A 26,020-nucleotide genomic window follows, 5' to 3' on the forward strand; every position below is an offset into this window, starting at 1 on the left:
GAGTTTTGCTGCTGCATTCCTCTAAACCCATCCCATTTACAGAATTTCAGCAGATCTTGCGAGAATCGCTTTCGGTTTTGAAAGGTTTGCTTTCGCTTTTAGGCAGCTGAACAGACTGACATGTATTTTAAAAAGGTAGTCTAGAATGAGGTAACTACCTTTGCGGCCAGTAGGTGTGTTAGGAATTTTGATAGCATTCCATGGATGGATGGATGAGGTGCCATCAAGTCGTTTTTGACTCCTAGTGACTACATAGGTAGACTTTCTCCATGACAATCTATCCCTAACCTCGTCTTTCAGGTCTTCAGTGGAGGTGAATATGTGTAGCTCAGGATTGAACTGTGGAGTCCTTGGGGTTCTCTGAGCTTGGTTCTTTTCTTGCAAACATTTCATTACCCGGCTAGGTAACATCTTCAGTGCTAAAATGGGATGGGGTTTGCTCTCTATTTATATGCTGTGGCATCCCATTTTAGCACTGAAGATGTTACCTAGCCGGGTAATGAAACATTTGCAAGAAAAGAACCAAGCTCAGAGAACCCCAAGGACTCCACATTTCAGGTCTTCCAATGGTGCATCCGTTGCCACTGTAACAGTCCATCCACCTTGCTGCTGGTCATCCTCTTCTTTTTCCTTCCACCTTTCCCAGCATTAGAGCCTTTTCCAGAGAGCTGGGTCATGCCATAAATACTTTCACAAATTTGCTTCTGCAGTTTTCATGATAAAATAGCTCCATGGTGGGATCCAACACCCTCCAAAGGCAAATCTGTGTGTATGTTTCTGCCACTCCTCTAACCCTAACTCTATATTATCTTTATTATGGCACTGACCAGAATACAATGTCCATCTATAATATGTCCCTATGTTTGTGTGAGTTTTCCCCTAGTATATAAGTGCACAACCAGACAAAAGAGTGGTGTACAATCTCTTGCAATTTCTGCTTTCTAAGAATGCTATGGATAGTACACATGAAGAAAATGAATTGGAGAATAAGGATCATACTCTGAGAATGACATAATGAGTAATGACTTCACCATAAAACAAGATCTTGCAGCTATTTAAATTGTACAGTAATGTTAGTGTATTAGGCAAAGGTGAAAGCATCTTGTGTGTTTCTATGTTAGTAAAATCTTGGTTATCTGATAGACTCTGTTTTTTGAAAATAGCAGAGAGTATTGCTTCTACTAGCAATTTACATTAAATGGTTGATTTTTATAAGCTTTAGATGCTAAATGCCAAACCTTGAAAATTAAACATCATTGTGAAATCTAACTATACAGTTAAATAAGGAGTGATAATTTCCACTTCTCACGCATCCTTAATAACTCTTCTGGAGAATCCCTCAGTTGCAGTATGGATTGTTTTTAATTCTTACAGATGCTTGTTATATTTTAATTCTATATATTTTGTGTATATATTGATGTTTTTTATTTTATGAGTTCTAGTATTTGGTTGTTTTATTAAATGGGGAAAGGGATTTGACAGGCAGATAAAAGCAAGGGACACTCTCTCTATTAAGTTGACATTCGGGCCTTTTTGTCTCCCCTCCATTTCTAAGTGGCCATCTCAAAAGGGTTGCAACAGGGCTACCTTGTACCTGACTACAGAGTCAAGTTTTGCTCTCTAAAGTGGTATGCATAATTCCCAGGGGGGACGCGGTGGCGCAGCGGCTTAATGAGGCTGAAAGTTGCCGGCCAGAAATGGTCGACACTTCAGCGGTTCGAGCCCAACCTTTGCGTAGCAGAGTGAGCTCTTGCTTCCTCTCCCAGTTCCTGTCAACCCAACAGTTCGAAAAATTACATGAGTAGATAAATGGGTACTCTCACTCCGGTGGGAGGAAAAATGCTGGCGGCGCCTTGCAAAAGGAGTCGGGAGCAGTTGCTGGTGCTCGCCCGAAAAAGGCGCGAAGCAACGGAAACTCCACCTCCTGCGCTCGCCAGCTGGGCTCTGCTCTAGGAAGGAGGCATTGGCAGACCACTTCCGAAACACCTTGCCTTGAAAACTGCAAAGGACTCGTCCAAAAGCAGTCACTGCAGAGTCGGTAACAACTGAGTGCAGATTAAAAATAATTCCCTACAGATTTTATGTTAAAAAACAAAAAAAGTTTCCATCTCTTCTAATATATAAATGGTTGTTTTACAAACAAATTCCTAAGGTCTGTATACTATTAATACTCTATTTTTTCTTTTTATTACAGCAAGGTATTGGCCGACCAAGTGTGTACCATGCTGTTGTTGTGATCTTCCTTGAATTTTTTGCTTGGGGGCTTCTCACAACACCCATGCTCACAGTAAGTTTGCATATTCCATCAGCTGCAACCTCATTGGGTTTTTTTCTTCTGGAGGGAACTATTCTGTTCTCTACTGGTCTGAAGAAATGCCCTTTCCCAAAGTTGTTTTGTGGCTAAAAGGAACTCTCAACAAATAAGGTTTCGGAGGCTATGAGCATATTGTGGATTACAAGAGAGGCGGGAAGTCTTCATAGGTTTCTGGAAGAGCCCAGAAACCTAGCAAGGATCCAGAATGCATTTAGGAATTCGGCTATTCCAGACTAGACATCAGTTGTGCTTGCATTGCTACCCAATGCAGAGAGAACATGAATTTCTTGAGACAAAATCCAAAGCAATCACCAGTATAACAAGTGTATCCTAAAAATTCTGTGATAAGCTGGCACAATTCTTTTGGACAAATAAAACAACATGTTAAGTTTTATACTGGAAAGGAGGAGTTCTCTTAATTAATATGCCAGCTTTGCTCCACTAGATATGGAGCATTGGCTTCCAAGGCACTTCTCATCCACTCCTAGGCTGGTGCTTAACGTTGTATGTGAATGCTGTTAGTGTCTCATTGTTTGGAACAAAGAACATCCTCATCATTGTTTTCTTTCTTTGGACAATAAATTTGTTATTGCTGTAAAACCTCTATTTCTAGTTACTGTCAGTTGGGTTCTTATTTGCTGAGATACTGTAATACTTGAAGTATAGGAGTGATAGATGTTTAATTGCAGTTGATGGAAGTCAAGTAACACTGCTCTTGTCAAAAACGATCCAATTTCTTGTTTCAGTATCAATTCCTTAGAGGCTTCCTTTGAAGGTCAGCTGAATTTTGGGAATGGCTTGTCAGCTTGCATATAAGAATTGTTCTCATACTGAGAATGTGTTCTGTACATTGAGCAACATTTTAATTCCTCTCTTCCTCTCTTACATTGTTGCTCAATGTACAGAACACATTCTCTTGCTCTTGTGCTGCTTGGAGCTAGTGCTTTCAATTTACATAATGCAAATTCTGCATTTTTTCTTCCTTCCTCACAGTCACAATAGCTGTTGCCATATCTATTATAAGTAGATTGTGGGATAGATGCCGATACATCTCATAGTGATGTTTAATAGCTAGTGAGAAACTTGTATAATGTATTAATAAGCTTAATTGTTTTTCTTACAGCAAATCAGTTCTTTCAATGTATCAAATTACTACTGTTGCATTTCATGCAGCTGGAAATGTGTGTGTATATAATTAAATAAGCATCCTCTTTGTTATCTTATACAGAGGATAGCCTTTATGTTGCAATTGAAGAATTGTTTAAAATGTTAATATCAGTTTTAGCAACTAGTGAAGATATGCTTCTTTTTGGTCTGGAGTATTTATTTATGATGGTGCATACGGCCGTAGTGATAGTGATGACTTAGTCTGTATTGTGGGTTGGGCCTTCATTTGTGTTCAGCAAAGTTTGGCTCAGAAGGAAAGGATCTAGGTGGCAAATTTCTTTAATTTTTCTTTTTTACTATTGTTCCCAACACCATCTCCATGTTCTGGAGGACTAGACAGGTAATGTTGAGGACCTCAAGGAGAAATGCTACTCAAGAAAAATTGCTGTACACCGCTCCTATATATTTGTGCCTCTGTTAGATTGAATGGAGGAATTTTGTTTTCAGGAGGGAGCTTTTACATTTGCAGTTATTAAATATGTATCTACTTTAATTGAGAAGTTAGTTTTGAAATAAAATATTTCTCTTTTAGGTCTTACATAAAACATTTCCTCAGCATACATTTCTAATGAATGGCCTCATTCAAGGAGTTAAGGTAAGAATATTTTAAATACTGTTATCACTCTTACTGGTTAACAGAACATTACTTCTAAATTGGAAATATTTCATGATTTATAGTTACGAAAACAGCATCAAAGCAAGTACAGGCATATACAATTAAAAAAAAAATCGCAAAGCTAGTTATGTAACTAAGGTTGTAGTCTATTCTTAATTATATGTAAGACCAGTTGAACTCAGCAGGCTTTAGTTCTCAATGGATAAGGCTGCACTGATATTTAGTAAATTAAAAAATGAAGCAATAAAAAGTCTAAATGAAATTGGCAGTATATCAGTTTGATAGATAAATAACATTCTGGCCTCAGCAAGTGGCTTGTGTGAAATAAGTGTGTGTTCAAACCAGTTTTTGCATTGGTAGACTCTAGCTTGAAAGCTCAGTGTCAGTGATAGAAGAGCATATGCAGAGTGCAGAAAGCCATGCACTAATGCTCAGAAACCAACAAAATCAACAGTACACTATTTGCATTTACAATTTCCAGCCTGAAAACCACAACAACATTATCGACTGCATGTCCCTTTTCCATTTGCCTTCTTAGATACCTGCCTGCAAAAAGCACAGCCTAGAACATACTAATTACTTGCAACATAACCTGCTAACTTCCACAGTGCACGGTCATTTTAACAAGACGGGTGGTGACAAATGTGATAAATATTTTAAACAGTAAACTTACTTACCTGGCAGTCAGGTTTGGAACCAGCCAACTAGAAATGAGTTTGTATGCAAATGTAGCACTATGTCTGATCTAGATGAATCAGTGACTGGGATCATATGCTTGGATGACTGCTGATTTTGTCTTACCCCTTTCCTCATTACATCTATCCAAACCTAGTAGCAGCAGGGATGGAATCAGACCATGGTGCAGTACTGGCTAGGCCAGAAACATTTGGGGTAGGGATTAATGATCACATTTTGCAAAATATTTCACCAATCAGACAGTTGGAAAAACTGAAGTTCTTGAAACAACGTTGCTTAAAATGATCCTGTTTTGTTTTGAGAAAAGGCTGAAACATTTTCATGCTCAGAACAAGCTTACAGATAGTCCTTGCTTAGTGACCACAATTGGGACTTACAACTCCATTGGTAAGTGCTGCAGTTGCTAAGCAAAACTTCATGTCACCGCAATGGACTTACAGTGTCACCTCCCATTTGGTCATTAAGTGAGTCACTGCGGTTGTTAAGCGAAACATCATGTGACCACAACTTGCAATTTTACTTCCTCATTCTCTATTAACTCTGCTTGTTGCAAGTCGGTTGGGAAGTATGCAAATGTCGATTATGTGACCGTAGGATGCTATGACAGTTGTAAATGTATGTCATTACAAAGCACCCAAATTGCAATCACATGATTGCAGGATGCTTCAACAGTCATAAACGTGAGGATTGGTCACAAAGCTGGGCTTTTTTACACAGTCGTAACTTTGTATAGTTGCTAAATGAAGCAGTAAGCGAGGACTACCTATACAGATCACCTATGTTTTGTTTCAGACTGCTTTTGACTTGTAATACTTTGAGCTTAAAAGAAGTGTTCCGTGCTTTGTGAAAAAAACAAAGATCTTGGGAAAACTGGGGACTAAGATTAATTTCAGTGACTAATTTTGATACATGTGGTGTGCTGGAGGCATACCAAACCATTTGGAGAGTACTTCTGGAGGCTGTGGAGTAAAGGTGAATCAAGAAAACCTTTGCCCCTTCCTCTTCTAATGGATCACAACAATTATGTGAATGGAAGGGTTGCTCTAAATTCAAGTTTAAATGTTTCTGCACAGAAAAAGGAAAAGTAGACTGACCTTTACATTGATGTGATCTATCAGGGAATATGTTTAAAAAGTTGCAGAAAATGTCAGTGTTTTGAAAAGTACACGATGGCTTGACAGGAAAAGGAATTTTTACATAAAAAGTGTTAGGGGAAAACTAAATTGATGTATCTTTCATGCCATTGGAATGCCTTTTCCCTGCTTTTAAGGAAATCATGTATAAAGGTCTCTTTCTTGACAATTCTCTGACTAATGTGATTTGTTTACATGGGAAATCTACTTCATTATTGAGATTTTCCAAAGATTAATGCAATTATATGTACACTATTTAAATCCCACTGGCATTAGTAGTGATTTTTCGTTTACTGTCTACTTGTAGAATCCCAGTTTTGTTGAGGACGTATGTCTTCCAAAGTAGAAGTGAGATGAACAAGTTTAGGGTCTTTTATGCTAGCCATCTTCTTTCGTAGGAAACATACTGAATGCATAGATGTATGGATCTGCCATAAGTCTTGGTTTGGTGTGACTGATAGATGCCAAACATAATTTATATTTTGTTAGGTATTTTCATTGACTTATTTCAGAATAATCTGTGGCTGCTTTTCTAAGAATATAATGTTTTGTTTTGTTTCTAAGCTCCAAGCACCTCTCATGGGGCAAATGCTAGTGTTCTGCATTTGCCCCATGCATGAATAGAAATGTTTATTTGAATGAAATGAAGTAGAAAGCAACTTCTAATTTTCCAGAAGCATTCCAGGGAGGATGCAGAGAATGGGAAAATGCTTCCCAGAACAGCATGGAGATGACATTCATGGTTAAGGGAGGAAACAAAATAATCTCACTCTTCTCCATTGGGTCTCAAGCTCTTCTATTATGCAATAGCAAGTCTGCATATAGCTTGCACAGAAAACAAAATAGTGTTTTTTAAAATTATGACTTTGCAGCATTTTTTCTGTTGTTCATTTTAATTCTTTGTGTTTGTGTAATACCTTCCCTTCCAAGGAGGCTCTGATTAGTACACACAATACTTATACCAAAAGTGTTATTTAGAGTATACTTTAGACATTTGGAATGTTTAAAATAAATTTCAGTATTTAATAACTGTATTTTCCTTGGACATTCTATAATGAATAGTTTGAAAGGAAGAATCTTCTGGAGTGAACTCTTTCTAGAAGCATGTGTCCAAAAAGTATTGCTGTTGGAGGACTTGACATTGGTGATATTCTTGGATGAATAATGTAAAGTGTCAGATAAATGTCCCAGTGATCCAAATTGATATGTATAAGGCTTAACATTTTTAAGTACCAGTATGTCAAAGTAATGTTTTGAAATTCTCAAAGGTGATAAATATTAAAGCCTATATATACACGCACATACACACACACACACACACACACTGTTAATTATTGAACTCTCAAGGCTGGGATCAGATGGCTGGCTGGATGGATGTGCAACAGAAATGAGCTAGCCCAATGGAATTTACTTTTTAAATATATTTTCATTACTGTAGTCCAGTGTTAAAAATCTGACCATTATGCAGTATCAGAAACTGCTGAAAATATTTGAGAAATAAATCCAAAGCCTCCTTTAGTATACAGCATGAGTTTTAGAATTCTCTAAATACTGGTCAACATTTGACTGCTTTTGTCAGTGAGTCTGATATCCTTAAGCACCAAGTTTTCAGAAGCACCTAGGTTGCAGTCAGGAAACCTCCCCCTGATTTTATCTCTTAGTTTAATTTTTCTGTTTTAGTCTTCCTTTACTTCAAATTGGTTTGTAGAGTATTGAACATTCATGACTTAAGGTATCATGGGCTGGAATATTACATCTAATTTGCAGATTAAAAGGATATGTAAGAAACGGCTTACCTTGAAAAATCAAGCACAACATCGTTTCTGTTGCACTGTCATTAAATTGATCAGTTGAAAAATAGCTATGATGGTTTTTTGTTGAACTATTTTCACACTGAAGGAAGAATTTCTGTTCTCACATGAAGTAGCACATCAATTAAGTTATTCCTTGGAGGCCCTTTTTTCCAGGTGTTGTGACCTTCATCAGCTTAGTGGTGCCTGAATTAAGGAACTCGGTAGGCATATTTGCTCATGCCGTCTTACTACCTTTTATACATGAGGTCAAGCCCATCCTATTTTTTTGGTCAAGTAATTTTATTAAAGATTATAATTACAATAGTAAAGAGTAATACAAACTAAAAGAAAGAAAAATAGAAAGAAAGAGTAAAAGGTGCAAAGAAAAAAAATAGGAAAAACATAAAAAATAGGAAAAAAAGAAAAGAAAAATAAAAATATAGTAAAGAAAAATATAAGAAATATATAGAGAAGTGACTCCCAAGCTTCATCACAAGTATAAACAATTTTAGTTGCTTTTTACTTCCTCTTAAATTACAACAAATGATCACTTCTTCTCATATCCTATCTCTTATCTATAGACAAATCCATAAAGCATTGTCATTTCAGTCCTGGTGTCAGCAAAAGTCCATTAATGTTCCATTGTGGAACACTCTCCCTCCTGAAGTTAGACTTGCCCCTCCCTACTATCATTTAGGAAGTCCCTCAAGAACTGGTTGTGTCATCAGGCCTGGGGGTCTTTGGGAACCAGAGACATTCTTAGACGGCTTCACTATGATTGATACTCTGCTCTCTCTGTGGGGTTTGTATATTTTAAAATTTGTGATATTTTCATTTTAATAATTTGTATCGTTTTATAATAGTTTTTTTAAATCTATTTGCTGTTATTATTTAATTGTTGTATGCCACACAGAGTCATTTTGTATGAGATGGGTGGCTGTATAAATGTGACAAATAAACAAATAAAAAGTTACTAGAAATAAGAACAGATCTATTTTAACCTTGATCAAAGAAACCAACTTTATATTCCTTCCTTTTACTTCTAACAATTTTAATCTTTAGTCCATTCAAATAATGTGGTAGAACTTGATTTCTTTTCATTTCTTCTTTGTCCCTTCTCATGTGATTCTTCAAAACTTTAACAAGTTTCTTTTGTAAGTCCAATATAAAAAAATTGTCTAGGTCACTGTCTTGGTTTATCGTTTGTCTGTCTCTTTTAATTATTAAAACAGCCAGTTTCTTTTGTATGTCCAGTGTAATATCATTTTCCATGTCATTCTTGTAGCCTGTCATTTGTAAGTCCACTTTCAACTCAGTCTCTATCTTGTCAGGTAAAATTTGTTCCTCTTGTCAGGTAAAATTTGTTCCTCTTCTATAACATCTCTAACCATAGAGGCAGATATCACTGTTGACGTTAATATTAATTTCTGACTCCATTTTCAAAAATATCCTTCATGTTTCCAGTGTTAGAATATTTTGCACATTCTGTAACTGTTAATCAAGTTTATGTGTTCTCCTTTAATTGAAATCTGTAGTTCACTCTAGTATCCAATTTTTAAAGTCTTATTATGTTTTTTTAAAGAATTCAAAACAAAAGCATTTTCCCATGGGAAGGTATCTTTATAATTAATTCCAAAATCTTATTTCAAATTTATCTTGTCCCTTAGTCCATTTGTAACTTTCTAAAATCAAAGTTTTAACCAGCCTTTTGCTGTTTATTTTTTAAAAAATAAGTTCTTAAGTTTGTAGCTAGCATTTTCTTTCATTAAGGATTGAAGGCAGACTCACCCAGTGTATTCAGACTTGTCAATCCAAAGGTTTCTAATAGCTGAAAAGTAGTTAATAAGCAATTTCTGAATGTGATTAGAAAAGGAAGTATGTAAACAGAGTCCTTTCAAAGGCAACAACCATGGTTTGAGCAAGATGACTATTCCCTCATCTCCCAGTGCTCAAAATCTGCTGAAGACTGTTGTCTTGCAGTCTCCTTGCGAGGAACAACTGTTTGGAGCACTTATGGGCAATTTCTTGTCCTCTCCTTTGTCCGGATAGGTTCAAAGAACTTGCCATTCTTAGCCATGGTCATAGGCTCTGCTTTTCGGTCTCAGTCTGCCATTATTCCTCTGGAAGTTCCCCCCCCATCCTGTTTTTTTTTTTTCAAGCAATAATGACATAAGATAAATTCTAGGGAAAATTTCCCCTTGCCAAATTAACTGATTTATCAAGTTCTAGTTAAAGTTTAGTGACCGTTGCTTTCTTACTAGATTTACTTTCTTGTTTGTTGCACTTCTTGGTGTAATCTGCCAAAGTGCATATATGGATGCTGAACTGAATATTATATGCAGTACTGACTACACAAAGGCTAGGCAAACGTGATCTTAGAATCATAATGTTGCAGTGGGACATTTAGATCATTGAGTTCAACCTCCTGTTCAATGCTGGTGTCTAAATTAAATCATACCAAACAGATAGTTGTCTAGCCTCTGCTTAAATAGATATTGTGAATAGTAACCTATCACCACTCTGGGTAGTGAGTTCCATTGTCCAATTGCTCTTACTGCCCAAAAGATTTCCCCCCCCCCTGAACATTCAGTCAGAATCTGCCTTCTCATAACTTAAATCCATGATTCTGTGACATGCACTCTGGAATAAGAGAGAACAAGTCTTGACTTTCTGTGTGGTGTTCTTTCAGATCGTATCTACCCAAAGTAGTGTGTTTGTCAAATGTTTTGCTCTGGTAATTTACAGCATTCCCACAATCAAAGAGGTTAGCAAGATTTATTCATAATAAATCTGTGCTGATTTCTAGTAATTTCTAAAACGAATACCACAATGGAAAGAGGAGGACTTGTGCTGTATGGTATAAGTATCCATGCCCCTTTAAAAATTCAAACAAATTAACCTGGCAGTGCTGTTAGAGAGCACTTGGGATAAAGTAAGTGGAGGAACAAGTAAAAACAATACTGTTACTGATGACTACTCCCACTGCTCAACAAGAAGATACGGTTGATGTTTTCAGATTTTTCAGAGAGGCATGAAGTCATAATTATAGACTTTAATTACTACTTTCTGTTGTAGAGCCTTCTTTTTTAAAAGTGAGTTGTCTTTGCTCATATTAGCTGAAGTCTGGTCATTTGCTGCTACAGTCCTTTGACCTTTTTTTCAAACACTTCCCAAGCTTGCATTTGTTGCAAATATATGCAGCAAATAAAAAGGTTTAAATGAAGTCCTCACTACAAGTTTGAATAACACTAAATAATTATAATGCTTTTTAAAAAATCCTAAGGAGGATGAAGTTTTGAAAGAATAAAAAGATTTTCATCAAAGGATTTCTCTGCATTGAGTGAAATAATTACAGTAAGTCCATTTTAGCATTTAAAACTATAACATTTACTAATCTCAGACTATCAGCTGTACTTGATGAGGATTCATCTAGGTTTCTAGTAGCACAGAGGTGATACTGCATTCATGTCCCACCTGTGGGCGATGTCAAGTCGCTATAGAAGCATAATTCTAGCGTAGCTAGATGTTTGGTTTTATACTACATAACATGTTCTCAGCTTCTTATTTTGTTTTAATCTACCCTTTGAATATGACTTTAGGCTTCTAGCAGTCTATAGTCACTGTGACCTTTTGTATATTATAATGTAATCTCGACCTGATGGAAACTGCATTCTTCATTGTACTGAGATGTTCGCTCAGACATATTACAATGAACAATTCACCTATTTGTTTAGCAACTTTCACTTTTGCCATTGCCATGGTAACAGTCTTCCCTTGTACTTCAAGAGTTTTATTGAATTTCAAAGGAATAACACTTGTGTTTGGGACTTATATGGCTTCACTGGCCAGCTGTGAGTGCATGTGTGTGTTTTAAAGAAAATGGTTTAGTTCTATAACCATTGTTATTTTGAAGTCTTTTAAATTATGCTTTATCAGTAAGTGCTTCCCAAACTGTAACACATTTTATAATTACTGCATTGATTAACTACTAGAAACAACAGGGATCAGCATGGATTAAAATCATTATCATTTTGTTCTTAGGGTTTTTTATCCTTCATGAGTGCTCCACTGATAGGTGCTCTGTCTGATGTCTGGGGAAGAAAGTATTTCCTCCTTATTACAGTTTTTTTCACTTGTGTCCCTATTCCATTAATGAAGATAAGTCCATGGTAAGTATGGCATAAATGACTGTGTGTGGGTATTTTGATGTTTTTTTTGGGGGTTATATTAAGAAAAGATCTATTAAATTCATGGCAAGATTCGGTTTCCTGCTTCTGGGTCAAAGTGAGTCAGTTTAGGCCTTTTATATGGGTATACTCAAAATGAATATACTTGGCAAAGGAGTCACTAAACATGGGTGGGACATAAATCTAATTAATAAATAAACTAAAATTGTGCTTTTCTTAGATAGGTTTACGGTTACCTAAAGCTTTTTGTGTAGCTATAATACATGTATGACTGATTTTTGCAGGTGGTATTTCGCAATGATTTCTGTATCTGGGATTTTTGCTGTTACATTCTCTGTCATATTTGCATACGTAGCTGATATAACACAAGAACATGAGAGGAGCACTGCGTATGGACTGGTAAGAATGTTTCTTAACAATTCTTTGACATAAAGTGAACTGTGGCTCACTGAATATCTTCTATCAGCATTCACTGGTGATTTCTGATTTTTTTTAAAGTGATGTTGCTTAAAAGTAAATTTTGAATCTGCTATTTAAAAATTATGGTAGCTGTGTTCATATACATGATGTCTAATTGGCTTTGAGAGAAAAAAAATTAACTGTTGTACATGGCATCCTCAAGAATAAGCTAATCCATGAAATAGGAAGAATAGTATCTTACTTGGTTCCTTTTGTCAGCTTAACAGTTTATGAAGAGAGGATAATATCTCCTGGCCAACTTATGCATTTCTTTGAATGCAGTTTTTCCTATCTTGGATCCTTTATGATTGAAGAAGTCCTAGGATAGTAATTGGCATTTTAGAATGATTCTCTAGTAGATCTTTATATAAAAAACTGACTCTTAACTGGCCAGTTCATGGAAACTTGTCTTTATTTCATCAGTAATGTTGGTGGAAACCACTGGTTTAATCTTTTGCAAATGTTAGCATAAAATCTTCTGTTTTTAAAAAATATTTTCTTTGACATAGCATACTTCTTAATGTAGATGATGGCTAAAGTAAGTGACAACATCAGGATTCAATTTGTGCGGCGTGGGAGTACAGTAGCTGTGTTAGTTTGATATGGCACAAGCAAAAGAGCACTGTTGGCTGTTTTAAATAAGCGCAATCTTTTGTGAACTACAATTTACTTCATGAGATGCATGAAGTATTGTCTTCTGATAAGAGAGAGAAGAGTATAATCATCATAAGTATGGGTATAGTGAACAGGGAGGTCAGGAACTCTTGAAGTGTATATGGTAAAGATTGTAGTGATTACTTACCTGATAGTGGCCATTTCCAAAAGAGTGGGGTGAAACAGGCATTCTTAAATTAGTGTGTTGTTAACACATGGACAATAGTAAGAAATATTCGTCTTTGTTTTAATCCATGAGAAATAGTATTTACAGAGGGGTTTCATATTATTTCAGCTACTTCATGATAAAGCCAATCTTCATTTTTTTGCTCAAGAGACATTATTTTATAGTGAGTCCTAAAGTATCCTGCAGAATTTAAATTTTCCCCATCAGATATTGAAAGTTGCCGCTAATGATGTGGTGTCTGTTCTTTTGCATAGGAGCTGAGAATAGTGAGGTATTGCTCACAGATTATGGCATGTATTGTTTTGGAGATAAGGAGATATATGTATACAGCAAAGTTGTGAATGACACAATTAGGTTATGTAAAGAGTATCCAAGAAGACATTGAAAATAGTTTTGACATTAGGTATGCTACAGAGTTGTTGCTAAATTTTAGATTGAGAGTCTATCTTTAAGCAAATAAATGCCTAGAACTCAAGACCTGTGAAAAGGGAATACCACTGTTCAAGATGAGCTGTAGGTAATTGTTGATTTCAAGGTGTATAGCTGAAGCTCTAGATGAGAACAAGTGGTTTTCTGTTTCCTCTCCTATATCTATGTAGTAGTTAGTTTCTAGTATAAGGCACTGCATTTATGTTTCTATGTGAATTTGTCTAGGAACAGATTTTATTGGAATGACAGTTACTAAATTTTTGATAGAATTTTATGAGGGTATTATGTCCACAAGTCTAAATGATCATCCACTACTTCAATAGCTATGGGATTTAAGCCCACACCTTCCCGTTTCTTATAAAGTATTTATAGTAAGTATATTTTGTAATACAGGTAGGTCTTGTTCAGTGACCACTTGTTCAGCTACTGTTCAGAGTTACTACAGTGCTGAATGAGGGGACTTATGACTGTTCCTTGTAGTTGTGGCCATTGCAGCATCCCCGCGGTCATGTGATCATGATTTGAGTGCTTGGCAATTGGCTTGCAATTATGATAGTTGCAGCATCCCACGGTCAGGTGATCACCATTTGTGACCTTCACTGCTGGCTTCTGACAAGCAAAGTCAATGGGGAAGCTGACAGGAGGTTGCAAATGGTGATCATGTGACTATGGGATGCTGCGACTGCACAGGATTCACCATGACAACTGGACCTGCTGCAACTGCCATTGTAAGTTGGCATGGTCATGTAATGTCATGCTTTACGACAATGTGGCTTAGCAACAGAGTTGCTTGTCCCAATTACCATAGTTAAGCAAGGACTAACTATATGTATAAATATTTACCGTAAATACTTCCTATTTTCTATATTATAAACACTATAAATACTTGCTGCTTCTAATTCAGCATTCACACCAAATAGGCCACAATGTCTGGATCTACTCAAAAGAAATGGCTTCAACAAAACAGTACTAGATGAAGAAGATTTAATTATCAGGAAACAGTAACATGCTTTTAATGCATTGAACTTTTGTTGTCATGTCCCATGTTGCATCATTAATCTGATGATAATGATGCGACCCCTGTAAAATGAGAGTAGTTAAATATCAGAAAAACATTTTGCTAAAAACATAGAAGTGTTAAGCCACTGAGATGGTGATAAAAAAGATTCCTATTTTTAAAAAATCCAGCATTGTTGTTATCGTTATTGATTACCATGATCATTAGACTCTTGATGGCATATAAAAGTAGAATATTAACCATTCATGAAACAGTGATAAAACATCAGCTGTACAAAGCAAATAATAATTAAAAATCCAGACATTCAGTTTAAAATTGGAGCAACAGTTAATGACCACAGGAATGGGGAATCATAAGCAGTTTTCCCAGGGTTGATTATGGTTGGGTAGGCAGTTTTGAAGGTGCCTTAGTCCAAAGCTATATAGGTTAAAACCAGCACTTTAAATTGAACTGAATCTTTAGTCAGCTAGTGCAGATCCTGCAGCACAAATGTAAAGTGCACTTGTGCCTAATGGCAGATAGCAGGCAGGTTGCTGCATTTTTCACCAGCTGTAGTTTTTGCATGGTCTTTGCAAGGCAGCTGTCGAAGCCTCAGGGAAAGCCCACCTTCCCAAAGTGATCCAGCCTTTCATGCCCCGCTGGTTCTCTGCAAGAGCAAGGAGAGACAAGGATCTAGCTCACAGGTGGCAGGGGGCTTAGTAATGAGCATCCTGTCTACCTCACCAGAATCCACAGAACAAAAAAAGTATCAATGCAACAAGACGTTGCCTCAGCCATCACATGGACTCTGCCCATGAAGAGTTACAACTTGACAAACCAGAGTAAATTTGTTGGTAAAGTGTAGTGGAGAACTGTCACAAGTGCGCAGTTGGGAGTTTCCCACTCTAAACAAGGCTAACATTCGGTAGTCAGAAATAACAGAGAAGTACAGATGCTTCACCTCCCCTACCATCTTAGAATTCGCTGTAATGCAGCAGTGAAGGTATACAGTGGGGCAAAAAAATATTTAGTCAGCCACCAATTGTGCAAGTTCTCCCACTTAAAAAGATGAGAGAGGCCTGTAATTTTCATCATAGGTATACCTCAACTATGAGAGACAAAATGGGGGAAAAAATCCAGAAAATTACATTGTCTGATTTTTAAAGAATTTATTTGCAAATCATGGTGGAAAATAAGTATTTGGTCACCTACAAACAAGCAAGATGTCTGGCTCTCACAGACCTGTAACTACTTCTTTAAGAGGCTCCTCTGTCCTCCACTCGTTACCTGTAGTAATGGCACCTGTTTGACCTTGTTATCAGTATAAAAGACACCTGTCCACAACCTCAAACAGTCACACTCCAAACTCCACTATGGCCAAGACCAAAGAGCTGTTGAAGGACACCAGAAACAAAATTGTAGACTTGCACCAGGCTGGGAAGACTGAATCTGCAATAGGCAAGCAGCTTGGTGTGAAGAAATCAACTGTGGGAGCAATAATTAGAAAATGGAAGACATACAAGACCACTGATAATCTCCCTCGATCTGGGGCTCCATGCAAGATCTCACCCTGTGGGGTCAAAATGATCACAAGAATGGTGAGCAAAAATCCCAGAACCACACGGGGGGACCTAGTGAATGACCTGCAGAGAGCTGGGACCAAAGTAACAAAGGCTACCATTAGTAACACACTACGCTGCCAGGGACTCAAATTCTGCAGTGCCAGACATGTCCCCCTGCTTAAGCCAGTACATGTCCAGGCCCATCTGAAGTTTGCTAGAGAGCATTTGGATGATCTAGAAGAGGATTGGGAGAATGTCATATGGTCAGATGAAACCAAAGTAGAACGTTTTGGTCTAAACTCAACTCGTCGTGTTTGGAGGAGAGAGAATGCTGAGTTGCAGCCAAAGAACCCTACACCTACTGTGAAGCATGGGGGTGGAAACATCATGCTTTGGGGCTGTTTTTCTGCAAAGGGACCAGGACGACTGATCCATGTAAAGGAAAGAATGAATGGGGCCATGTATCGTGAGATTTTGAGTGAACACCTCCTTCCATCAGCAAGGGCATTGAAGATGAAACGTGGCTGGGTCTTTCAGCATGACAATGATCCCAAACACACCGCCCGGGCAACGAAGGAGTGGCTTCGTAAGAAGCATTTCAAGGTCCTGGAGTGGCCTAGCCAGTCTCCAGATCTCAACCCCATGGAAAACCTTTGGAGGGAGTTGAAAGTCCGTGTTGCCCAGCGACAGCCCCAAAACATCACTGCTCTAGAGGAGATCTGCATGGAGGAATGGGCCAAAATACCAGCAACGGTGTGTGAAAACCTTGTGAAGACTTACAGAAAACGTTTGACCTCTGTCATTGCCAACAAAGGATATATAACAAAGTATTATGAACTTTGGATATTGACCAAATACTTATTCCACCATGATTTGCAAATAAATTCTTTAAAAATCAGACAATGTGATTTTCTGGATTTTTTCCCCCATTTTGTCTCCTAGTTGAGGTATACCTATGATGAAAATTACAGGCCTCTCTCATCTTTTTAAGTGGGAGAACTTGCACAATTGGTGGCTGACTAAATACTTTTTTGCCCCACTGTAGATAAGCACTTCATTTTGTTCATATTATAATATAAGCCTGTTACTTGGTGCTCCCCAGATAAGTAGAAGAATTGGAACACAATTATATTTTGGCTTTTGTACATAGTTAATTTGTGTAATCCAGTTCTCAAATCATAAACTACACACACTGATACAGTTAAGAAGATTGTATGTATCAGGGGTCCCTAGTCCTTTGGGATCAGTGAACACAAAGTAGCTGCCTTGGTGGATATGACCATCTCGGAATATATGAAGTTTAACTTAGTCATTTTTTCTGGGCAGGTGGGGGCACTTTCAAAGAAAGCCCAAAGCTGCAAACCCCTTTCATTTTTATTTTCTAAGAATACCTTCAAGATATATGTAGGGCCAGAAGCACCCTAAGAAATTAAAGCTTTGTTTGAGGTTTGTGCTTTGTTTTGTAGCATGCTAGCAAATTAAACATTTGTTTTAATTCAACAAATATATACAAATATTAAGTAAAATCAGATGGGCCATATATTTGGTGGAGCAACACAGTGGTATCTGTAGACACATTGGCTCCTGTGGGTACTACATTGGTGACCAAAGGTTACATAAAACAGATACTTATATAAAAAATAATTTAAAAAAAACTTTTAAAATGCTCAAGTTGTAGAAAGCATCAATCCCTGGTATAGTGTAGCCAAACAAAAGGGATAAAGTTTAAAAACAGACATTTTAGCCTTGACAACATTTGATTTAAAGACATAGTCATCCAGAGAAAAACAGAAGTTATTACAAGGTTCAGAAATATAATTGTGATATTGTGATAAGGATTGGAAAATATATTAAAGAAATGGAAAATATTAATTTGATTGAAATTATTCTAGTCAAAGGAAACACATGGCAGATTAATGAAAAACAAAAGGGTTAAAGTAAATGAAAGGCCATAGAAGAAACATTGCAGTTGAGAAATTATGAGTATATATATCATATATATATATATATATATATATATATATATATATATATATATATGATATTATATATCAGTATGAGAATTTCTGAAATAGTAATACCAAATATTGATGAGCTGAATGTGCAGAGATAATAAATGTAACATCCAAATAATGATCATAATAATTATAACTGTGATAAAAATAATGAAATTCAAGTATTTGCTAGTGACTTTTAACACAGAAAAATTATGATACTGTCAAAGAGATGGGATATATTTTCCAAGCACTGCTTTTTAACATTCATGTTGCCTTTCTATTAAAGCAAATTGCAGTTCAGACTGAATAAGGAAATGTTACAGCATAAATAATTACCACAATAACAAATAATGCTTTAACTACAGCCATAAAACAAGAAAGCCACACCCCAAAATATTGAAAGTAAAAAAAAAAAAATCTTTAAATGCCTTCAGAATTCTGGGGATAGAATTTTCTGTCTCTCTTAAATTGCCTGTAGTCTGTAAGAGAAGAGAGAGACAGAAAAGTATGCACACTTGTTTTAAAGTGACATATCATGGCTTTGTTAAACTGTGCATCACAAATTCATTTTCTAGAAAAAGAGTGTTTGGCATCGCCTTTTATATCTCTGCAGTATAAATTATTCTAGTAAATGTTTCTTAATGCTGCTGAGGATATTTCAGAAATCATGTTGCCCCAAAAAGTTTTTTTTCTGTGTTAATAAAGAATGAGATGCTAACTGACAAAGCATGTTGAGCTGTGATAAGGTCAGTGGGCAATAGTAGTTGACAATGATGATGATTTTGCAGCTCAGCTTCTTGATCATCAGCATGCTGATTTGAGGTGATAGGTACAGGGCAAGTTACAATTTAGGTGAAATAAGATTTCTCTACAACCTACTGGATTTGTGTAGCCTATAGTAAAACTCTGGTATTTGCAGATCCCTTCTCCCAAAGCTAGTGGATAGGCTGAATTATTCTGCAGAAATGTACCTACCTTGTTCATTCTTCTAGTATCAGAAAATATTTAGTGAAATCGCTCATAAAAAACTACAAAATTCAAGCTAAATCAACCTTAAAATTAATCAATACAAGATAAGCTTGATGAATTGGAACGGGTATTACTTTAAGGAGAAGGATTGGGCCACAATGGTTTAATGTAACGTATTTCCTTGAATATTCTGTGACGGATTGATAAGACATTTTTTTTATGGATTTTTCTCTGGAGCTAGGGTTTAACAGTCACTTCTCGATAATTTACACATACATCTAAATCAAAACATCTGTGTCTCATTACTGATTAAAATGTTTGAAATTAACTTTTAATTGTTATATTACTTTTAAGTATTATATTTATATATACTTTTTTCTTATATTTAGGTATCTGCTACATTTGCAGCAAGTTTAGTGACTAGTCCTGCTATTGGAGCACATCTGTCTAATTTATATGGTGATAACTTGGTGGTATTAGTTGCTACAGTGGTGGCTGTTGTAGATATCTGTTTCATTCTACTAGCTGTACCAGAATCTCTACCTGAAAAAATGAGACCACCTTCATGGGGAGCTCTTATATCATGGGAACAAGCAGACCCCTTTGCAGTAAGTTGCTAATTATATTCATTCTTCTTTATAATAAAATGTGCCACTTTTTGGTTTATTAAAGACAATGTATAGATAAATGTATTTAGTATGCACCGATTAAAATGAAATTCTGTTAAACATGCATGAAGCTGCTTTTTAAATCATTGTTATTTTTAGACATAACTAATTTCTAGTTATGTATAGAAATAACTAACTTGCTGTAAGCAATAAGGTGTTAGTGCTAGTGATGGTAAAATCCTACGGAACCTTTACAATATTTAACACAGCTTTCTGTTTTAATATTATGGTACACAAGTAGGAACTTAGAATTGTTTACTAGATAAGTCAGTTTGGAGCTTGAGAAGGTAACAAACAAAATATGACACCTCAGGCCTTGTATGCTTTTCTATTATTTCATTTGTCTTGACTTCCAAAATAGTTCAGATCGTGGTCCTTTTTAAATCTGGTATTATGAAATGAAAACAAAAGAAGCAACATAAGTAGTTGCTATGGTCTCGGTTCATTAACTGTGACGGGCAGATTGTTACTAACTGGAACTTACCTCCATTCGGTCTAAAGAGATCTCAAAGTAGAATCAAATTATTGGATGGCCAGTTTTTATTTTTGCCCAGAAAGTATGCCATAAGTGCCATCTTGATTAATTTGAGCCAAAGTCAAGCTTTTGGTTATTATGGACAACTGGCCAGATGAATTTAGGGAGTCATAAACAGGAGAACTGTTTAATGCACTACCACATTAATAATGGTTTGAAACAAACCATATACAAAATGTATTCTACCTGAAAGGAGGAGTAGGGTGTAGGAGAACACTATTTAGCAGAGGTCCTGTCCTTTCCAATATGATGGTGGGAGACTGTTGGCCAACTACATGACTGTTGGCTTTTGGGATTCCTTGAAACTCTGTTTTAATACCTATGTGCCTCAAAATTTACATGAGAGTTTTGAGAATGGCTATCCAGATTTTTGGAGTTGAGTCTCATCATTGTGCCAATGATTCCTTACTCCTCTCTTTATAAAGTTGTGCCAACATAACTATAGCGTAGTCTGGGACTATGAATTAAGCATGAGTAAAAAGCTTAATCTTATTCAGACTAGAGAGATGGATTATTGGTCTGTAGATAAATTTATCTGATATTGTGGATATAACCTGTTTTGGACAGGATTTTCAGCATTGGAATTGCAGTATGCTTTTAGTCCCTCCCTTTTTGGGAACCTTCATCTATTCCAGCTTCCTTTTCCCATGAGCTTTTCTGTCATGGAATCCTACTTGCCATTTCTCTGGATTCATGAAAATCCATTTTTTAGAAATCCAAATATAAGGTAAACTTTAGCTTAGTCCCCTTAAAATTAAGAGCTCTAAAATTACATGGTCACCATTCCCTCTTTTCTGTTGGCTACTATCAAATCAAGGATAGCTGACCCTTTTGGGCCTTTCTCTGAAACTTTTCTGCAAGTCAAGACAATTTCCTGAAAGAACCATGTTTGGCAGAGTGTGCCTTGCATGAGATGTTAGAATAATTAAAACGTTTCTCACCATTATGACTTTATGTCATTTATTTGCTTCTGGAAAAGCAAATTAAAAGTAGACACTAACAGCAGTCTCACTTTCATTTGTTCCTCCACTTGTTTTAACCCAGATTCTCTCTTCAGGGGCATGCAGGTCTGACATATGTTATTAAAATGCAGTGACCCTCTTAGAGATCTTCTGTCCCAAGTTTCAGGTCCTCTAGCTATCTCAGTGCCAGGGCCAAGGATTGGTGTTGGTTTTAAAATTGGGCTAGCCATGTGTGTGACTAAGGAATAGCCTCCTGAAATAGTGGGGCATGAATGCCTATGCATTAATTGGGCCCTAGGGACAAGTTGGAAATCCCACTGGTGTACTGTCTTCCCTGACAGGATCCCTTCCCAATTTGCTTAACCTGGTCTTGGTTTTGGAGTACATATACCTCTAGGTGTTGAATGACTAGAATCTCTAAGCCTTTGGGACTGGGTTAGGCATAGCTCTAGAATTTATAACCTCCATGGCAGTTATTGGCTTGTCCCAATAAAACTCAGTCCCAGAACATGTAGGTAGTCTCATGGCGAATATTGCTTTTGCCCTGTAGCAGATGTGTAATGGTCTGGATATGGAGGGCATTTCTATCAGCCTTTTGCCGTGGTTGGATCATTTTCCTATCCAGGTTAGTTTGACTGCTACTCAGAACCTCCATGGGCTGATTAAGTTTATCCTCCTTAGTCGCCTTGTGGTTCCAGATGGATTCTGGCAGGAACATGGGCAATTTCCCAGCAATCTTGCAGGCAGTTCCATTGAGCACCTGATTAGCACTGGCAACCGAAGGCAATATAGCATATGATGTGATTATTTCAAGGCAGGCTTTCTGTTGGCCAATTCTAGATGCCCCCTGGTTTATTGATGACCTCTGGGAGGTGAAGTGGCAGAAGCAACACTTGGGGTGCCAGTGAAAGAGGACAAAAAGTGGCTGACTGAGCATGAGTGCAAACTTATGTTCAAGCCTATGTTGAAGCAAACAGGGAAGTGAAGCGATGTTATTTCTCTTACAGTCTTGGGGAGCTATCAGCCAGCAACCTTGTTTAGGGTGGCGAACTCCCTTTTGGGCAGAAGACAGCAGTTAAATCTGCTGCAACCTGTTTGCTCAGCATTTTGTCAAATGAAGTCATTCAGATTCTCCAGAGTCTTGACTATTCACGTGCAGTTTGTTGTAGTGAATGGAACGTTGACTTACCATATTATGCAGAACTAATGAAGTAGATAGGATGTTCTCTTGGTTCTCACACTCACCTGTGGACTTGTCAGCTGCACCAGGTAGACCAGACCAAGAATCAACTCCACAAAAAGGCTAAGACTACTTTTATTGAGAGGTGACTGTAATAACAGATCTTGCAAGCCTGATAGTGCCATGCCTCTTCCATTCTTATACCCATGTGAGTTAGGAAGTTGTCCTTCTAAGCCACTTACGCATGCTTTCTTTTGGATTTAAGCCATGTTTTTCTCCTCGCTGCTTTGGTAACGGATTTGGTCTATCTCTGTCAGGGTCATCTTCCTTACTCTCTACAGGACTGGATCTTTGCCTGTCCTGGTTTCTTTGGAATATTGGGGAAAGAACATGACAGATTGGATCTGGAACACTCTCAATACCTCATTGCAGGGGGGCTTGATGCCAGCAGCTTTGAAGGAGGCTGTGGTATGCTTCCTTCTCAAGAGGTCTTCTCTGAATCCATTTGTCCTTGGCAACTATTGCCCTGTCTGTAAGCTCTTGTTTTTGGAATATATTATTGGAACAATGATCAGTGCATAGTTACAGAACATTCTAAAGAAAATTGATTATTTGAGTTCGGACCTACATATGGGATGGAGACGCTTTGTTTGTGAATCACCTTCAAGACCTCGATGGGGGTAATGTGCTCCTGCTGATCCTCTTAGATCTCTCAGTGGGCTTTGATACCGTGGACTTATGGACTGCTTACAGGGATAGCGGATTGGAAGCTCCGTGTTACAGTGGTTCTTCTTTCTTAGTGAACGATTCTAGTCAGGGCAGGGGAAGAGAGATTGGTTCATTGGTTGCTCTTTTGTGCAGTTCCAGATAGTTCAGTCCTTTCTTTCTTCTTGCTTAACTTTTACATTAAGTTACCTCCTGCTACGGGAGGCCAGTCAGTCAATTTGGGGTGCAGTGGTATCAGTATACTGATGCTATCTAATTATTCATTGTTACCCAGTGCCATATAGTAGATTCCGTCAATGTCTTGACACAGAATCAAGAGATCGTAAGGTCTGGATGAGACAAAATAGTTCAAAACTGAACCTAAGTAAGGTGGAATTAATGTTTCTTCATTGGGATGCTCTGACAGCTCTGGTATTGTCTCAGTGGCATAGCACATGCCTGAGGTAGCAGGTCCCTGAGCTGGGAATCCTCCTGAGCTTACAGCTACTCCTGGATGGTCAGGGATGACCTTTGCCCAGTTCCAGCTGATGCATTAGTTGTAGCCCTATCTGGAGCAGGAGGACCTTGTGATGGTAACTTATACCCTCATCCTCAGTTGTGTGTACAATATAGTCTACCTGGGGCTGCCTTTGAAGACCATTGGGAAGGTACAATTGGTCCAGATGGCAGCAGCCTGGCTGTTGGCTGATACTAACAGCACAAGCATATTACAGTGGTGCTGTACACTAGCTTCCTATAAGCTTTGGAGTACAGTTGAAAATGTTGGTATTAAAGTATAAAGCCTTGTATATGTCTTGACACCAAAGTACTTGCAGGGCCATTTTCTCATCTAATTTGGAAATCCTGGGAGAAACTGCTGCTGTTCCTCATTTTTATAAAATATTAAGGGGTGCTAGAGCTTGCAGGGATTGCATCTCTGTCGTGTGGCTGCACTGCTGAATAGCTTCTTCCTGGATATTTGATTGATCCTGACATTGTTGCTTTTTTTTTTTTTTTTTTAGCTTTTAAAAACTAAATTATTTTGGAGAGCCTTTGGAAGTTAAAGTGATGCTGTTGGTTTGTAGAGGATTTTTTGTTATTGCTTTTATTGTATCTGTGATTTATTGTTCTGTGGAGGTTTTATTGTTGGATGTTTATGCACAAGCATATTACAGTGGTGCTGTACACTGGCTTCCTAAAAGCTTTGGAGTGCAGTTGAAAGTGCTAGTATTAAAGTATAAAGCCTTGTATTTGTCTTGGCACCAAAGTATTTGCAGGGCCATTTTCTCAATATGGATCAGTCCACTTAATTTGGAAATCCACAGGAGTCTTTTCACCTGTGGTGGGCACAAATTGAATGAATGCATGAATACTGTTATAAATAAATAGTAATTTATTATTTATAATTGTTCATTTTGTCTTACCGTCATTTTCCTCTATCTTTTGACAGTCTTTGAGAAAAGTTGGAAAAGATTCTACAATCTTGCTGACTTGCATCACAGTCTTTCTTTCTTATCTACCTGAGGCTGGCCAGTATTCTAGCTTTTTCCTTTATCTGAGACAGGTAAGTAATTTCCAGTAGTTTTCACTATTTGTCTTAAGTTATGACTAGTTATCCTTGAGCAAAGCTTTAAAGTGGGGTCTCCAGCTTTATTGGAGTAGTGGGCACAGATGAAATTGAAAACATGTCATGAGCCATTTCACAAAATGCCTATCTTGCATGGGCAAGTTTCCCATTCATGAAATGTCTACCAAATTACAAACTGGTGAGGATGTTTCCAATCATCTTTTCTAGCCCCTCAAGATGCTCCCCATGGTCTCATTTCTTTAATAGCAGCCCACATATTTTCTCTTCTCCCAGTTGCATATGGAAAGCTACTTTCAAAATTCAGAAGAATCATATGGGAGATGAATGAAAAATAAGTCCCATGTTATGGGGCTTGTGTAAGGTTTTAATGCATCTGAAGGAGCTCTCTTAAACATGTAGCATAATCCATTATTCTTATTTTAAAAACAACAGACATTTTCAGTTTAAATTTTTTCACTATGATAACATAAGATCCCTTTCTCTAATCATAGCAATTCCTCTGTCCATAGAATGAAAAGGTAAATTCCAAGCATATATATATTTTCAGTATTTGACTGCAAAGCACATATCATTATCTTTGATCTTTGATCTTTGATCTTTGATCTTTCATATTTTTATTTTTTGTAAGCAAAAGCAAGTAAGAAACCAAAAACCTGTTTTTGTAATGACAAAATAGAGGAAGAGAATGTTGAATAATTTGCTATGTAAATTTGATATCTTCTTGATGGGCAGAGAAAATTCATTAAAATCCTTCTCTAGCCATTCTTTCAGAAGGTTCATAAAAAAATAAGAAATAGTACAAAGGCAATCTAAATGTGATAGCAATATATAACTTTTAGTCAGAGGCAAGATATTAATGTCACTGCAGGGGCCCGCATTACAAATAGAGCAGCAATCATTTAAAAGCATCTTCTCAACTCCATGCCTTCCAGACAATTTCAGCATTTTGCAGAGCTATCTTCAGTTCACCATTTCTTCCCCAGAAGTCCTGTGTGACCACCTTCTCAACTACTTTCCTAAAAAGGGAAGGTTGGAGACTGGACAAAAATAGTCCAGCATGGTTGGGTCTAGTGATGGCTTCTTTTTTTATATGTATATAATTTTATTAAAAGTTTTAAAAATGAAGGTAAAAATCAGTACAAATATAAAGTAAGGAAGAAAAAGAAAGAAAGAAATCAAAGAGAAGGTTAAAAGTGCAGGAAACAAAGAAAAAGTAAAAATA

The 26,020-nt window shown here is 37.1% G+C and overlaps 1 protein-coding gene across 1 annotated transcript in view; it reads left to right on the top strand.

Annotated features, from left to right (window-relative positions):
- SLC71A2 (solute carrier family 71 member 2) overlaps positions 1-26,020 on the top strand; it is a 35,928-nt gene that overhangs the window by 728 nt on the left and 9,180 nt on the right. The window contains exons 2-7 of the mRNA XM_025168552.2: positions 2,195-2,287; positions 4,014-4,076; positions 11,761-11,888; positions 12,191-12,305; positions 19,550-19,768; positions 24,661-24,774. Coding sequence (XP_025024320.1) covers positions 2,195-2,287; positions 4,014-4,076; positions 11,761-11,888; positions 12,191-12,305; positions 19,550-19,768; positions 24,661-24,774 — 732 coding nt within the window. The remainder of the gene's footprint in view (positions 1-2,194; positions 2,288-4,013; positions 4,077-11,760; positions 11,889-12,190; positions 12,306-19,549; positions 19,769-24,660; positions 24,775-26,020) is intronic.

Source organism: Python bivittatus, unplaced genomic scaffold (assembly GCF_059951505.1).
Source record: "Python bivittatus isolate LINGU-HERP-01145 unplaced genomic scaffold, Pbiv_v1 ctg000850_np1212, whole genome shotgun sequence".
Classification (NCBI taxonomy): Eukaryota; Metazoa; Chordata; class Lepidosauria; order Squamata; family Pythonidae; genus Python; species Python bivittatus.